General features: G+C 42.4%; 1 protein-coding gene across 1 annotated transcript in view; it reads left to right on the forward strand.

The window, feature by feature from the left end:
* Positions 1-16,638, forward strand: part of LOC148338822 (IgGFc-binding protein-like) — a 46,056-nt gene that overhangs the window by 28,812 nt on the left and 606 nt on the right. The window contains exons 91-119 of the mRNA XM_088293507.1: positions 732-856; positions 1,891-2,036; positions 2,191-2,334; positions 2,523-2,630; positions 3,310-3,479; positions 4,099-4,301; positions 4,929-5,073; positions 5,145-5,395; positions 5,775-5,952; positions 6,396-6,504; positions 6,685-6,779; positions 6,882-7,058; positions 7,604-7,957; positions 8,967-9,064; positions 9,143-9,454; positions 9,686-9,813; positions 10,527-10,798; positions 10,950-11,158; positions 11,815-11,959; positions 12,092-12,342; positions 12,993-13,122; positions 13,227-13,431; positions 13,545-13,706; positions 14,295-14,425; positions 14,579-14,781; positions 15,210-15,345; positions 15,766-15,903; positions 16,034-16,130; positions 16,430-16,470. Coding sequence (XP_088149633.1) covers positions 732-856; positions 1,891-2,036; positions 2,191-2,334; positions 2,523-2,630; positions 3,310-3,479; positions 4,099-4,301; positions 4,929-5,073; positions 5,145-5,395; positions 5,775-5,952; positions 6,396-6,504; positions 6,685-6,779; positions 6,882-7,058; positions 7,604-7,957; positions 8,967-9,064; positions 9,143-9,454; positions 9,686-9,813; positions 10,527-10,798; positions 10,950-11,158; positions 11,815-11,959; positions 12,092-12,342; positions 12,993-13,122; positions 13,227-13,431; positions 13,545-13,706; positions 14,295-14,425; positions 14,579-14,781; positions 15,210-15,345; positions 15,766-15,903; positions 16,034-16,130; positions 16,430-16,470 — 4,863 coding nt within the window. The remainder of the gene's footprint in view (positions 1-731; positions 857-1,890; positions 2,037-2,190; positions 2,335-2,522; positions 2,631-3,309; positions 3,480-4,098; positions 4,302-4,928; positions 5,074-5,144; positions 5,396-5,774; positions 5,953-6,395; positions 6,505-6,684; positions 6,780-6,881; positions 7,059-7,603; positions 7,958-8,966; positions 9,065-9,142; positions 9,455-9,685; positions 9,814-10,526; positions 10,799-10,949; positions 11,159-11,814; positions 11,960-12,091; positions 12,343-12,992; positions 13,123-13,226; positions 13,432-13,544; positions 13,707-14,294; positions 14,426-14,578; positions 14,782-15,209; positions 15,346-15,765; positions 15,904-16,033; positions 16,131-16,429; positions 16,471-16,638) is intronic.

Below are 16,638 nucleotides of genomic sequence, written 5' to 3' on the forward strand. Positions count from 1 at the left end.
TTTAAAATATATTCCTGCTTTTCTTTTTTTTACCTACAATGGCCGAAGGAGGGAAAAGTCTAGGTTTGATTTTAGATATATTTGTGAGGCCATTTTGAAAAGAAGCTCTCCCGTGAGCCGAGGTGAGTGTGTCTGTGTTTTATTTTTCCCACCCGTGGCGTCATAAATGCTGGTGTTATGAGGGGTATTTATTTAAGTTGAGCTAAGTAGAACTCCACTGAAGGCCTATGTTTTTATTGTTTTTTTTTTTTGGTCTTCATGCAAAGTAATGTGGCGACCACAGTCAGTATTGGGGCAGCTCCTCTGTAGGTTGCGTATGTGTTTATAAGAGTCAGGGTAATTACAGACACTTATTTATTGGGTACATGTTTTTTCTTTCCAATTTAGAGTTTATCTTCATCTTCCCACATTGGACTCGACAAAAAAAATAATAAATAACCCACCCGCTTATCCCGAGAACTTACTTTTTTTTAACCTTAAAAAGTTCATGTTTTGTGGTACTACTGAGACTTCCTATTCAGGTGTTTATTTATTTATTATACATTCATTCAAGTCACCCCTTAAATAGCTTGATGATTTCAGGACAAATCGTAGTTCAAATAATTATTTTACGCATAACCTTTTCCCTACCTATGGCCATTTCCGGTTTGAGTCTTCTGAGGAGCAGCATACTTGTAAAGAAAAAGTAGCCTCCTGTATATAATAATTGGTATTTTGGTCCCTTTGAGCAGGGCCTTGGTTCTCAGTGGAGGGGAAGAACGAGGAAAGAGGGCTACCAGGAGTGTCCTACCTGCGCAAACTCTACATCACGGTGGACAGAATCACCGTGACTTTGATGAAAGGCAAGAGGATCCAGGTCAGTACGGCACCCTGGAGCAAAGTACGCCAATACCAACCAAATTCTACACGTTGCTTTTCTCTCACAACGTTCCAACTTTATTCTTGACGCCAGCTGCATCGCTAATCCTGGTTTAGTGTTCTTGTATATCAGTCAAGTGCTTGCACCCTTTTGCCTAATTTTTTCATTGTCTTGCTCATCTTTCCTGCCATAATCTCACTAATTTTATATGCTTGACTACTTGGGAGTCATCATATTTCAAATCTAGTAGTAGTCAAGCTTTTATTTAAGTTTGATTATAAAGGGGAAGTCAACCCCAAAAAATCTTTGCACTAAAATGTTTTATGCGCCTTCACTATTCTAAACATGGCTTTCTGATTAGGATTGCGTCTGTTGAATAATATTTAAGCAGTAGAATCCACATATCAGGGGGCAGACATTTTGTCACTTCCGTCTACTGAAAATCTACGCCGTTGCTTGGGGCTCAGGTAATGACCAATCATGGCTCCCCTGTTCTCTGAAGCTGGTCGTTATCTGAGTCCTGAGCAACTGTCATCAGAAATGACAAAACAGCCGCTCCCTGAGAAGGCTAAAAAAGGTGAGTTTTACCGCTTAGCTCATATTCCGCAAACGCAATACTAATCAGAATGCCATGTTTCGACCCCATAGAACATTTTATTGCAAATCATTTTTGGGGTTCCCTTTAATGTTCCAAACTGTGCATAATGTGTCATTGGCTTAGCATAATATTTAATATATTTTAGGAATAAAACAGCTTTCTTGCTTTTGATGAACACATCTACTTACGCTACTGTAGTTTTTCTTTTTTTTAAGTACTACTTGTTGCAAAAGGTTTGTGATATCCAGGAATGTGGCAAAGGATGGAAAATCCCACAAGGCTGCTTGGATACATTCATTTTCAAACAAATCGAGCAAAATTTCTGTGACACATAACTGGATACATTCCACAAAAAGCCAGCAACAAAGCAAACGGCAATATTGTTATTGGGCACAGTGCAATACCAACATTGCGCAATCGTTCATCCTCACAGGTGAACGGCCTACGAGTGGCGCTACCTCACTCCCCGTCTCCCAAGGTGACGATCAGTCGTGCCGGGCAGTACGTCACGGTGCAGACGACCTTCGGCCTCCAAGTGCGCTGGGATGGGAATCACTTTGCCCAGATCTCAGTGCCCAGGTTGGTCAGTGGGATTTTTACCAGAGTAAAACTTGAATGGGTTTTTCAAAGACCTTTTGTCCTCTTATGTCCCAGTCCTCTTATGTAACGTTGATTGTCATTCAAAATCATTTCCCCACTTGTTTACATTTCTTAATCCAGTTTTTTTTTCCAGCTCGTACCGCGACCAGATGTGCGGTCTGTGCGGTGACTTGGACGGGAACCCGAACGACGACTTCACCAGACCAGATGGCATACTCGTCGCAGACGTCAACGAATTCTGCAACAGCTGGCAGACGGAAGAAGACGAGGACGACACGTAAATTCTTGCATTCGGGAATATGATGACTGATAATTGCATTTCCAAATTAAAAGGAACTAGAAAATATATATATACCTGTAATAATGAATTCAACCGACACTTGTATCAATTTTTTATTTTGTTTTTTTAAATCTCAACAGTAAGGTGTGCTGATGTATTTAGTACGTACTTATTTGGTTACTCAGGTGTTCCCCAAGCACCAATCCCGACCCAGATTGCGATCCCAAACTAGAAGCAGAGGTGGTCAAGCCGGAGAAATGTGGAAAACTCAATGATACCGCTGGACCATTCCGGTGAGTTGCTTATTTTGGAGAGTTGACGTTTTTGTTACATTTGTTGATCGTGGTCATTTACAGTGGAACCTCGGTTCTCGAACGACTCTGAGGTTGAACAAATCGGAGTTCGAACAAAAAAAAAGAGAAATTCTTGCTTCGCAGTTCGAACAAACATCGGAGTTCGAACGCCGGTATGACGCGTGAGTGCGCACGCGAGGGTGGGGGCTGAGCGGCCAATTGACCAATTGTTGTCACGTGCGGACGTGCTACGTGCTGCGAAGTGTTTTAGCCCCTAATCATGCCTCCAAAGAAGGTCAGTGCAAGCAACAAAGCTGCTACTAGCGAAAAAAGAAAAGTAGTGCGTACAACTATTGCATTTAATTCGGTGTTCGAACAAATCGCTTTTCGAACGGGGTTCTGGAAGGGATTATGGTCGAGAACCGAGGTTCCACTGTAGTTTATTCATTGATTTTGAGTTTTTCTGTCAGATTACCAGGTGGGTAGTTCTGTCGTGTAAAATGTGACCTCGGTTATCAGCATCCACCCATAAAGATTAGAACACGTCATACGCATGGCTCTCAAATCGGATTAGCGTTATAGTTCTACATGTCGGACTCTGGTCTACAGTGAACAGGCACATTGGTTGCTTTGTGTTATGGAGTGTGAGTCTTATCTGCGCTTCCCTCACATTGTTCAGGGAGTGCGTCGGCGTGGTCAATCCCACTCCCTTCTTCCAGGGCTGCGTGTACGACATGTGCCGGTTCAACGGGCAGCAGCAGGTTCTGTGTGACCAGCTGCAAGCTTACACGGAGGCCTGCCACAGTGCCGGAGTCAAAGTCCACCAGTGGAGGAGTCCCCATTTCTGTCGTAAGTTTTCATCAGTCTTGTCTCAGCGTTTATGCAATAAGGGTTCATAATGCATATGACGTTAAAAAGGGATGCGCTGGAGATACTGCGCAATGTGAAAACACACTTGAAACATATTTAAACTTAAAATACACATTGTAAATTTATTTCAACTGAAAAAAAAATACAAATAAAATGTATGTGAAATAGATAATAATAATAACAGGATAGAAATTTGAATTCTAAGCCTTAAAATGTATTCATTATGTAAAATATAAAATTATATTAGATGAGAGAGAGAGAGAAAGAGAGAGAGAGGTTGATACATATATATATATGTATATATGTGTATATATGTATATATGTATATATATATATATATATATATATATGTATATGTATATGTATATATATGTGTGTGTGTGTGTGTTTTTGACTATGTCTAAAAACTTTCAGTCAATAAAATATATAATAAAAATTTTTAAAAAGCCCCTTAACACAATGAGATGTGGTAAAATATTGCCAGCTGTTAACATTAGCGGCAGTTGCTCTTTTTGGCCTGCGCATCATGTGCAGCCCCTGATTGTTGCTATTGAGCATCTGATGTACGCATGACAGTATTTGCACTTTTTCCGCGCAGCCCTGGACTGCACCACCAACAGCTCCTACTCGTTGTGCGTGAGCTCGTGTCCAGAGACGTGCTTGGGCACGGTGGGAGCGCCCGGCTGCGGCGACGCGTGCGTGGAGGGCTGCGCCTGCAACCCGGGATTCGTCCTCAGCGACGACAAGTGTGTCTCACGCAAAGACTGCGGCTGCCTCGACCCCACTGGGACGTACCATCCGGTGAGTTGGCCCAAAATGTGCACACTCACATGCACACCCATGTACATGCACGTTCACAGTCAGATATACACACTTAGACACACACTCACGCATACTGAAAAACTCCCACATAGACTGCTGCCAAAAGTTTTGAGACACACGAAACTTCAACCCTAACACATATTACTGTAACACTCACGTGTGCTTCTGAAAACATCGTTGCTCACGTTAATGACCAAAACACTCTCACAAGCAACCTTTGATTTTTTTTTTCTTACATGCAATCAATTGATACATTCTCACCCACTCGTCGGAAATAGTTTTCACTAACCCATTCTACTGAAACATAAACTCCCTTCTGCGAGTGTTTGCACGCTCACACGTGCAATGGAAACTTTCAGATTACACTATATATCCACGATACACAGTATAAAAAATATTTGCACCCACTCATTGCTGAAACGCTCTGATGCACATGACTGAAATGCTCCCGCATTTCACTGGTGAAAATATTTTCTCTCTCATTCAACCAAAATGCTCTCATGAACGCTACTAAAACGCTCACACACGACAGAAACGCCGTCACATCAATCCGCGTTTGAGTAGCTCATGTGTGGAGTCTTTAATGGCGATGTTTTTGTGTACGAGGTGGGCGACGGCTGGTACTTGGAGGGCTGCAAGCAGAAGTGCACGTGCCAAGACGGAGGCGTGATCCGCTGTTCCGACAGCAGTTGCAAAGCCGTCACCGAGACCTGCCAGCTGCACGACGGAGAGTACCAATGCCGTCCTTTGGGTAGGTTATTTGCAATGTTACAAACAAATCCAAATTTTGTGGAAATCTGAATGTAATTTTTCACAAAACAGGAACTGGTATATGTTCGGTGTCCGGTGACCCGCACTACACCACTTTTGACAAGCGCACCCACCATTACATGGGAGCCTGCTCGTACACGCTGACCAAGCCCTGCAACGCTTCGTCCTCCGGCTTGCCATACTTCAGCGTGGACACCCAGAACGAGCACAGAGGTAGCAACAAGAAGATTTCCTACGTCCGGGCCGTCGTGGTCCAAGTCAACGGTGTGACCGTCATCCTCGGCAAGGGCCGAACTGTCCAGGTGAACATTGTCTTGAGCCTCGTTTGTCAGTTGGTTAGATCAAAAGGATTACTGAAAAAACATTTACAAAATGATGTCATTCTTGTCAGTTGTCACCAGTGGTCAGATGGCAAAAAGAGTTTTGTTTTTTTAAAAGATTGTCAACAGATCCGATGGCCTGAGTCTGTTGTGATGTTCGTTGTAATTTGACGAGCAAAAGAAAATGTAAAAAAAACCTTTAGATACAGTTTTAAAAAAGACATATTATGAGACAAAAGTCTAATTTCATGAGAATAGTACCTATTTTTTATATTTACATCAGCAATTTTTGAATGAAACCCGATTAAAGCGGCTTTGCTTTTATTGTCCAACTCAGTAAAGCGTTTTATTTGACCCCCAGGTAAACGGGACGGCGGTGGTCCCGCCGGTTGCGTGGATCGGCGGCGTTAACATCTACTTGAGTGGCAAATTTGTCGTCCTGGAGACGTCTTTCCACCTGCGGGTGAGATTTGATGGTATCCACCACGCCGACGTCACCGTGCCCTCTTCCTACAACGGACAGCTTTGCGGAATGTGTGGTGAGAACATTTACCGTATACGTACAATATTGGAAGTGCAGCCTGGATGGAATCTCTTACCTGGGCTCCTTATGAAACATCCATCCATTATCCAAGCCGCTTATCCTCACAAGGGTCGTGGGCGTGCCGGAGACTATCCCAGCCGTCTTTGGGACGTTGGCGAGGTACACCGTTTATCGATTCCCTGCCAATCGCAGGGTACACAATAACGAACGCACACACTCACACCTACAGACATTTGGAGCGTCCAATCAACCTACATTCTAAATTTCCCTGAAAACGAACAAAAAAAGAATTGTTTTTTCAGTTCTAAGGATGACCGGCTCGGATAATGAATGGATGGAATTAGCTAATATTCTGAAAAAAAAAAAAGTCGGGTCACAGGAATATTCCAAATCAAAGTCCTGTGTTGATGTAAAAGGCAAGCTTGTTTTGGGCGACAGGAAATTTCAACGGAAATCCCAAAGACGATAACCTGAAACCAGACAAGATGCCCGCTTCGACCACCAATGAACTCGGAGAAAGCTGGCAGGTTCCTGACCCAAGGCCCTAGTAAGTTTATACACCCTCAACACTTTCTATTCGTAATAGGATTGAAGTTAAAGGATGAATAGAACTTAACTGTACTTAGGCAGTTTATGTTGTCCTGCAGAAAAGAATTACCGTTCGAGAAATGCCGGGGTTTTGCTGTATTATTGAAAATCGTAAATGTCATTCGCACTTTTTGTCCAGTTGTACCAATGGTGGCGGCCAGGAGGACTGCGACCCGAAAGTGGAGGAGGAAGCCCAGAAGCCAACGAGCTGCGGCATGATTGCCGATCCGAACGGTAACAATTTTATTTATTTTTCAAAACATTTTTTAGCCTTGGTTCATTTTTACAGAACAAGTGGTGGGAAATAACACCCCAAAATTGTCGATCTGGCCTCAGGTATCTTCAAGCCATGTCACTCGGTCGTCGCCCCTCAGCCTTATTTGGAAAACTGCGTGTACGACATGTGCGCCACGGGCGGGCAGACCGTCGCCCTGTGCCAGGCGGTGGAAACTTACGCCGACATATGCGCCACGGCGGGAGTCGCCATCGCGTGGAGGAACAACACCTTCTGCCGTGAGTCGGCCATTGTCACCGAGCACTCACTTAAAAATGGACAATTCAATCGCTTCTCAAAATGATTTATTTGGAGAATAGTCACTTTTCAAGAGTTTTGAAGTTCCCAAATAGACAGAATTTTATACAAATAAAAATAACAAAACTACAAGAAAAGTCAGTTACTTTACAACAAAGTTTTCGTTTTACAAGAATAAAGTCACAACATTGAGAAAAAGGTCATAAGTTACCTGATAATCACAATTTTACAACAATAGATTTACATTGTTATGAGGAAAAATTGTCAAGTTACCAGATTGTTTTAACATCACAAGAATAAAGTCACTTTGATGAGAAAAAGTCATAATGTTACCTTACCAGAAAGTCAGAATTTCGCAAGAATAAATTTAAATTACCAATCCTACTTTTACAAGAATAAAGTCACAAGAGAAACACTCAAATTTAGCATACTATATTGTCTTTGGTAAAGTCATATTACCAGAGTGGTCATAGTCCTGATATTACGTCTTTTTGTGAGTAATGTTCCATCTCGCCTCCCGACATAGCTCTCAAATGTCCTGCTGGAAGTCATTACACCCCGTGCGGGTCCGCCTGCGCCCAGCCCAGCTGTCAGGATCCGGCTGACCCGGAGGGCCCCTGCGACCAGCCGTGTGTGGAGGGATGCATGTGTGACCTCGGCCTCATTTTGAGCGGGGACAAATGCGTGCCGCTCAGCCAGTGCGGCTGCACCGACCACAAGGGAAAGTACAGGCCGCTCGGCGGAACTTGGTTCACAGAAGCCGACTGCTCGGAACGCTGCAAGTGTAACGGCAACGACAACGTCACATGCGAGCCGTGGCGCTGCAGCCCCGCGCAGGAGTGCAAAGTGCTCGAAGGAGTGCTGGACTGCCATTCCACAGGTAAGCCATCATACTCCTAATAACGTCCCGTTTACATTTTACCCAAACCAAAATTTGAGTGTAATAAGAATAATGTCACAAAAATAGTTGGAAGTTGTTGTATGATGCTAAAAGTCTACCTTTGGCTAAACTAGAAATTTTCATTATTCTTATTACTATTTTTAATAGCAACAATAAAAATAAAGTTGCTAAATATCACAAGAAAAGACACATTTCACATGCAAGCAAATTTTCTGAGAATAGTGGAAATGTGAGGAAATATTGCCTGAAAAAAAAAAGAATTTTTAAACGAATCACTAAAATTACAGGAAATGTTTTTCTAATTTTGCAGGAATAAAGTCATCATTTTATGAGCAAAAAAAGTTTCTTGCTGTTTGCGCTAAAAATTCTAAAATTCTACAAGATCAACAACTTTTAGGAGAACTGTTGCAAATTTATGTGAATGAGTTGTAAGGTTTCTGATGAAGTTGTCATTTTCCCACAAAAATTTCAATTTACAAACATGAAATCATAATTTTACTTGTTGATAATATAAGAAAATACATTATAATTTAAATGATTAACATGTTAGTATAGTTGTAATAACACAAAATCAAGAAATAAATGTTGTTCAGCTGTAATTGAACCTGAAGTCCGAACTTCACCTGAGCAAATATTAATTTACCCGATTGAAGTCACTGATATTGCAAGAAACAACATTAATAAACTATAAATAAACTAATTTTACATGAAATACGTTTTGGAGAATAGTTGCAATGTGAGAAAAAAAGTTTTTAGTCAGTTAAGTTTAAATCATTTTAGAATAAAGTCCTTGGGAGAAAAACATTATCTAACCCTAAAAAAATGTCCAATGTTCCAATGGACTTGTAAATATACAAAAAAAGGTCCTGTCTTCGTCCAAACAAAAAATGTACTTTGACCAAAATAAAGTTGCAAAAAAAAAAAAAAAAAAAGAGACATTCTAAATTTACGTGGATAAAGTGAGAATTTTTTTTGTTGATTTGCTCAGACAAAGGAAAGTGCCACGTGGCCGGAGACCCTCACTACTACACTTTTGACGGCGTGATGCACACCTTCATGGGCACCTGCACTTACACTCTCGTTGAGGTACGACGCCCGTTTTTTCTCCGCTCCCATTGGACGGCGCGCAAGGCGTGACGCTGACCTTTCCTATCTCTCCGTCAGGTGTGTAACGCGAGTATGGTGACACCGTTCCGGATCGTGGCGAAAAACGAGGAGCGCGGCCAACCCGAGGCCTCGTACGTCCGCTCCGTCAAGGTTTTCCTGCCTCACGACACCCAGATTGAGCTGCAGAAGGGCCGTAGAGTTCTGGTAAACGGTCGGCGGGTACGAACGCCGATTTTCGTTAGCGCGGCGGGAGCGAAGGTGATTACCAGTGGCGCCTACAGTTTCCTGGACACCACCTTTGGTCTGCAAGTCAAATTCGACGGCGTTCATCACCTGGAGATCACCGTACCCGGTCAATACTTCAATAAGGTGCGTATCGCTCGCACATTTGAAAATGTGGGCCATGTTCAGCGTAGGTTTCCTGATAATGTTCTCTTGGAATTCACAATATTAAAAAAAAGAACCCTAGTAATGTTAGGTGTAAGTGTTAAGGTCTAATTTGTACATAAAGTACTAATCTGCGCGGGCTCTACAGTTGGAGCTGTGCAATCCTAAACCCCAATTGTGAGGAAGTCTGATTGTCTCTGTCTTGTTTGTCAGCTGTGCGGCATGTGCGGCAACTACAACCACAACACGTCTGACGACAACTTGAAGCCAGACAAGCAACCCGCCAAGGACGTCATCCAACTGGGCAACAGCTGGAAGTCCGAGGGAGACAGCGATCCCGGGTCAGCAAATCCGTCATACAAATCAAATACTTTCCGTACACATTGGAAAATAAGTAAATAATTCAAATGTATTTTTTAATTATTTATAGATTACTTAAAAAACATCAATTATGAATATTTTACATGCTAAAACATTTTTAAGGATTTTATTAAAAAATGTTGAGATATGAATACAATAAAGATTATTGCATTATTAAATTAAAAAATATATATATTTTTTCATATTTTAGACAATAGAATTTTACACTTATATTTTTTTTACATATTTTAGCGAATAATGGGTTAGATAGCATCAAATTAAAGAAGTGACTTATGGAACAATTTTATATTTGAATATGACATTTAACTTCTGAAAAAATCTATCAGAGACGATATAGTATTCTATCAAAATGGGCAATTACACAGACACTTTAAAGCCCCCCCCTTTTTTTTTACGTGTTGTATGACTTATATGCTGAAACGTATTTCACATACACTTGTAAATGTTCTGACACAATTAATTAAATAATAACAGAATAAATGATCAATTAAAGAGTCAAACAAGAGAGTAATCTATATGGGCAAAATTAACTTGTGTATTTCTCTTTTTAAACAATTCCATTCCAAGCAATTTTATCCAACCAGATAAAATTAAGTCAATTAAAAATATGAATTAAATCTTGATGTTTTTGAATTAAAATAAACTCTGTTGTTGGGCATTCTTCTATTTTTAGCTGTCAGCCAGACAATCGGCCCAACGTGCACCCCAACTGCACGGTAGAGGAAGAGGCGGCGTTCGACTCCCAGTGCGCCGCCGTGCTCCTGTCAGACAGTTTCCGACCCTGCCACGCTCTGGTGCCGCCCGAAGCCTTCACGGGAAACTGCGTGTACGACATGTGCGAATACGACGGCATGCAGGCCACGCTCTGCGACAACGTGGCGGCCTACGCTCAGGCCTGCAGCAGCGCCGGTGTCACCGTCAGCTGGAGGAACCGGACCTTCTGCCGTAAGACCACTTTTGCTAATCTCTATGGAAAAAGTTGTCATTTGACAGGAATTATAATACGATATTGCCAGGAAAAAAGTCAAGTCACAATACGATACAAGATTACAGATAAATATTACAAAAAAGTAATTATGGTTTTGTTTTTCTGCAGCGTTGCCATGCCCGCCAAACAGCCACTATTCGGACTGCACGGCTCCGTGCCCTCCCACCTGCTCGGACCTGTTCCCCACCTCGTGCCACCTGCCGCCCACCAGCTGCGTGGAGGGTTGCCAGTGTGATGCCGGCTTCGTCCTCAGCGACGGCAAATGTGTGCCACTGGACAAATGCGGTTGCCTTGATTCCGACGGCGAGTACCACGACGTAAGTTTGCAAATGCCAAAGTCAGGAGGACCACACCTGAATTCACATGGCCAGAAAAATGCTGATGAAGATAAAACAAAAATGTAGTTTTATCACAAAAATGTGTGGGGGGGGGCATAGGAATTTCATTAAACTACCAGAATTAATCACAATTTTATTAGGTAAAAAGTTGTAATTGCACAGGGGGAAAAATGCAATATAGTGAGATCAATCTTGTACAATTATCATAAAAACGTTTGAGTTCGATCAGGTAAAAAGGTGAATACATTATATTACAGTAAAATTATTCAAAACACTGCAAATCTAAATTAGTTTTGAGGAAAAAGTTGTATTTCCACTCGAAAATCCATCCATTATCTGCACCACTTCTCCTCGCGAGGGTCGTGGGCATGCTGGAGCCTATCCCAGGTATCTTCGGGCAGCAGGAGGGGGACACCCTGAACTGGTTGCCAGCCAATCGCAGGGCACACAGAGATGAACAACCATCCGCGCTCACACTCATACCTAGGGGAAATTTAGAGTGTTCAATCGACCTGCCATGCATGTTTTTGGAATGTGGGAGGAAAGTGGAGTACCAGGAGGAAACCCATGCAAGCAAATTTTGAGTGCATTCTTTTTTTAAATTTCTTCGTGTATCTCTTTGTGTGATTTTGTAGGTGGGAGACTCCTGGCTGACGGCGAAATGCGTTTCCAAGTGTCGCTGTAACCTTGGTGGCCTGGTCTCGTGCACGGAGCACCGCTGTGATTCCAACTCGGTGTGCGACCTGGACAGATTCGGCGATGTCTACTGCAAGCCGACCAGTGAGTCCACGTTTTCATGCCTTCAAAAAAAAAAATTTTGTTATTTTAGGGGATCAAGTCAAACAAAAGAAACAGTTGTACATTTTCAGAGAACAAAGTAACCATTTTTCACCCCTAAAATCCTTTTTCTAGAGTTCTCCAAGTGCAGCATTGCAGGAGATCCTCACTACCGAACCTTCGACGGTTTCACACACCACTTCCAGGGGCCTTACACGTACGTCCTGACGGAGGACTTCCAGCCGCCGCAGAGCTCGTTGCCCTCTCTGACGGTCAGGGGCAAGAATATCCGACGAGGTGGAAACAGGAGGGTGTCCTTCCTGGACCAGCTGTTCGTCGACGTCTATGGCGTCAACGTACGCTTCATGCAGCGGAAGCAAGTCCTGGTACGCTGCTTTTCTTGCATTTGCTATCTCCTTCTCTTCCTAATCCTTGTCATGCTTTAGTGAGCCAAAAAAAAAACGATAAGGGGAAAAAAAGTTGACGTTAGCAGAGTCATGTGTCATTTTACAAGAAAATGTCGTACACATTACAAGAGGGGAAAAAAATCGCCGAAAAAGCAGACACTTATGATATTAAAGTCACAATCATACAAGAAAAGTATTGTAAAGATACCAGGTAACGTTGCAATGCTGGAGCCTATCCCAGCGGTTTTCAGGCAGTAGGCAGGGTACACCCTGGACTGGTTGACAGTCGATCACAGGGCACGCAAAAGACGAACAACCGTCCGCTCTCACACTCACACCTGAGACCAATTTAGTCTTTGGAATGTGGGAGGAAACCATGCAAACTCCTCACAGGAAAGCCGAAGCCGGAATCGATCCCATGACCTCTGCACTGTGAGGCCATCGACGTCACAATAGTCCAGGGAAAAAAAGTTACAAGATAAATTTGCAAAGTATTTATTGATTAAAAAAACAAAATTGATCAATTTGCTCGAAGAAGATCGGCGCTTATGATTAAAAAATTTTACAAGAAGAAAAACTGGTAGAATTGCGGGATAATTGTAAAGTTGGGGTTTTTGTTTCTGCCGTAGGTGAACGGGGAGCGCGTTTCACTCCCTCTGAGTCCGGTGGAAGGTTTACTCATCACCATGAACTCCAGGCAGGTTCAGCTCACCACTGATTTCGGACTCACTGTGCGCTTTGACGGCAGAAGTCGTGGAGGTAAAGGAGCCTCGATGAGCCGTCGATGAACCTGCTGTCACCTCGTTTTTTTTGTTTTTTTTGTTTGTTTTTTTTCCTTCACACATCCACCTTTGCACGTGCAGAGATCATCCTGCCGAGCACGTACAAGAACGCCGTCAAAGGGCTGTGCGGAAACTACGACGGGATCCGCAGCAACGAGTACATGAAGCCGGACGGGACGGTTATCAGGAACCTGAACGCCTTCGGAGAAAGCTGGAGGGTCAGCGACCGATCGGTGCGCGCTCCTCACAGCGCCCCGTTAGCGCCCAGCCTCGTCCACGTTCAAAGGTATCGCAATCGAACACTTAAAGTTGTCGTTTCACAAGAAAAATAATGTTAATTTTGCCAGCTGCAAAGTCATGATAACGAGAAACACATTTGGCCGTTTGTGTCGAGTTCAGGCGAGAAGTGGACACTGATCCAGATTCAGGATTCGAGACCTCCGACTGCACCGATGACGAACTGGCCATCTACAGCGGTCCCGCTGTTTGCGGCGCCTTGACGGATCCCGCTGGGCTTTTTGCCCCCTGTCACGCCGTCCTGCCGCCCGCAACCTACTACGAGTGAGTCCACAACCGTGAATCCAAAAAAATGTGGATCCGATCTGATTTCAACACAAATCTGACCGTAACTCCAACATGGTTCTAAATAGGGACGTTCGATTCCACTTTTTTTTAGACCGATACCAACACAAACACTCATCTCTTGATTACTCCCCAATACCGATCCAATTTAACTGATCCCACGAGCAATTTTGATACATAAAAATCCTATTGAACAAAGACAGATGATTTCAATGAAATACCTTTGGCTTAGCTCCGACAAAATGGAAGAACATTCACTTTGCGTTGTACACTTGAAGTCATGTTACAGTTCACCACAAAAAATAAATAAATTTAAAAAAATAACACGTTCTCAGTTAATAATATCAGCTGCCGTTTGAGTATCGATACCTTTAGATAAGGCTAGCTGGTATCGGTACTCCCCCATCCCTGCTTCTAATCATCACCCCAACATTATTTCTATTCTCCTACATTTATTTATTCAGTAAAAGTGTGTCAATAGCTATTCTGTTCTCTGCTGCCTGAAATTGAGTTTTTGAAAACATTAGGTCTCACTACTATTTTTTTATTTTTTTTTTTTTTGCGCAGTGACTGTGTGTTCGACCTGTGCGCCGAGCAGGGCAGCGAAGAGCTGCGCTGTGCCAGCTACGATGCCTACGCCGCCGCCTGCCAGGAGGCCGAAGTCACGCTCGGGCTCTGGAGACAACAGCTGGGCTGTGGTGAGAAACCTTTCGCCGTCGCACGATGGCAACTTTTGCATTGTTTTTGCAGCAAGAGTGGATGAAGGAAATTTAAAATCAGTTTTTTCCCACAGAATAAAGTTGTCATATTATAATTGCGGTAATCCTCAATTCTTGTTTTGTGTGCGTCAGCGCTGTCATGTGGAGGCAACAGCACGTACACGCCGTGCATGTCTGCGTGTCCGGCTTCCTGCGCCAACTTGGCGGCGCCGTCCGAGTGCGCCGCCGCCTCCTGCATGGAAGGATGCCAGTGCGCGCCCGGCTTCGTCATGAGCGAGGGCGGCTGCGTGCCGTACGCGCAGTGCGGCTGCAGCTTCCTTAACAGATACTACCCGGTCAGTACACGGATTACAAATGCATTTATTGCATTTACTTGGATTCCCAACTTTTCAAAACGTTGACACAAATTGATTTCGTTAACATTCTCATATTTCCCCGTTGAAAGCATTTTTTTTTTTGCTTCAACTTTGCGCTTCTTGTTCTGGTGTGCAAGCCTCGGCCACTAGGTGGCAGCATAATACAGACATATGGCTAGACTTAAAGGAGACGATCACAATTGAACAAGAAGCTGCAGTAATAATATTAGTTGTTCAAAATAGAGGATAAGGAATCTATGCCTGTGAGTATTTTTGATTCCAAGATGCTTCTGTTAATAGGCTTGTTACAGTTTTTTCCAACCTACGCAGATGACAACACAAGGTAAAGAAAGATGTAAGAATGTGACGAGGACTCATATTTCTTTTTTCCTATGGGCTCCGCGCAGCTGAAGGAGACCTTTGTGACCGAAGACTGCGCTCAGGCGTGCGAATGCACCTCCACGGGTGCCGTGTGCCAAGCCAAAAGCTGCCAGGAAGGCTACGTCTGCGCCATTTACGACTACAAACGCGACTGTCACAAAGGTACGTTTCGTGTATGTGGAGGAAATGAAGCGATATGAAGAACTTGTTTGAATGTTTTGTGAAAAGCAGACAATTTTTTTTCAGAATAATGCCTGCATTTTATGTGATTAAGGTTATATATATATATATATATATAAAATTAAATAAGAAAAAAACCTAGATATTTTTCATGAATAAAGTAGTTGAAATTAAGGAAAACCGTCAAAATATTGCATTATAAAATGAAAGCGTTTATGGTAATGCTTCAATATTACAGATAAAAAGCAGTTAAGCTACGAAATCAATACACAAAGTTATCATTTTATTACTCTAAAAATGCGAAAATAAACTCATCTTTCTATTTTTTATTCCTTTTTTTGGGTGAGGGTGGGGGGTTCAACTATAAAACATGGTTCTGTCCTTACTTGTGTTGCTTTTCAGCGAGTCCGTGCCTGAGCAGTCCCTGTCAGAATGGAGGAACGTGTAACGACATCAACAACACGTCCTACTCATGCACATGTGCCCCAGGCTACGGGGGCTTCAACTGCCAGGACCAGATTACGGACATCCAAGGACTTGGTAAGGACTAACTCAAGAGCGACACCAACGGAATTGGACAAGAAAAAAAAAAAACACATCATGGGAATTACGTCACAATATTCAGATGAATATAGAAGTCACATGACAAGAAATTGAAATTGCATTCCAGAAACCCACTGGATCATTGTGATTGCTGTGCTGGTGTCAGTCGCCGTGGTCGTCATCATTGTGATCACCGTTGTGTGCGTTTGCAAAAGCGCCCGCAAGTAAGTCACGTTTTATATTTTTGTTTATTTGTTTCCTTTTGTCCTCTTAACAATGATACAAATGAGAGTTGAAAAAAACTTTAAAAATAATTAAAAGCCAATAATGTCAATTTGAAGAAAAACTATTGTATTCTAATGTAAATTCAAAAAGTAATGACATTTATATTTTTGAAATAAGTAGTTATCAAAATGATCTGCACTTTTTTTGTTTCGCCTAAATTAAAACTAATTGCATTAACTTTAAAAATGTATTACACCAAATTATTACTGCGATAATGATAATGTCATTGTGTTCACAGGAAAAGCAAGAGGAAAGACGAGCTCCGAATGACGTCACAAAGTATGTAGCGCCAATATTTTCCAATATTGATATTGGGTTTGTATTCATTTTGAATCAAGAAACCACATAATTTAAAATAGTTTTATTATTTAACCTGATTTAAGTATTTTTTATGCCATAAAGACAGTTGCATTCATTATGTAATCCTTATTTGCAATTTTGATTATT

Source organism: Idiotropiscis lumnitzeri, chromosome 4 (genome assembly GCF_059441095.1).
Source record: "Idiotropiscis lumnitzeri isolate Australia: NSW breed Sydney's pygmy pipehorse chromosome 4, RoL_Ilum_1.0, whole genome shotgun sequence".
Taxonomy (NCBI): Eukaryota; Metazoa; Chordata; class Actinopteri; order Syngnathiformes; family Syngnathidae; genus Idiotropiscis; species Idiotropiscis lumnitzeri.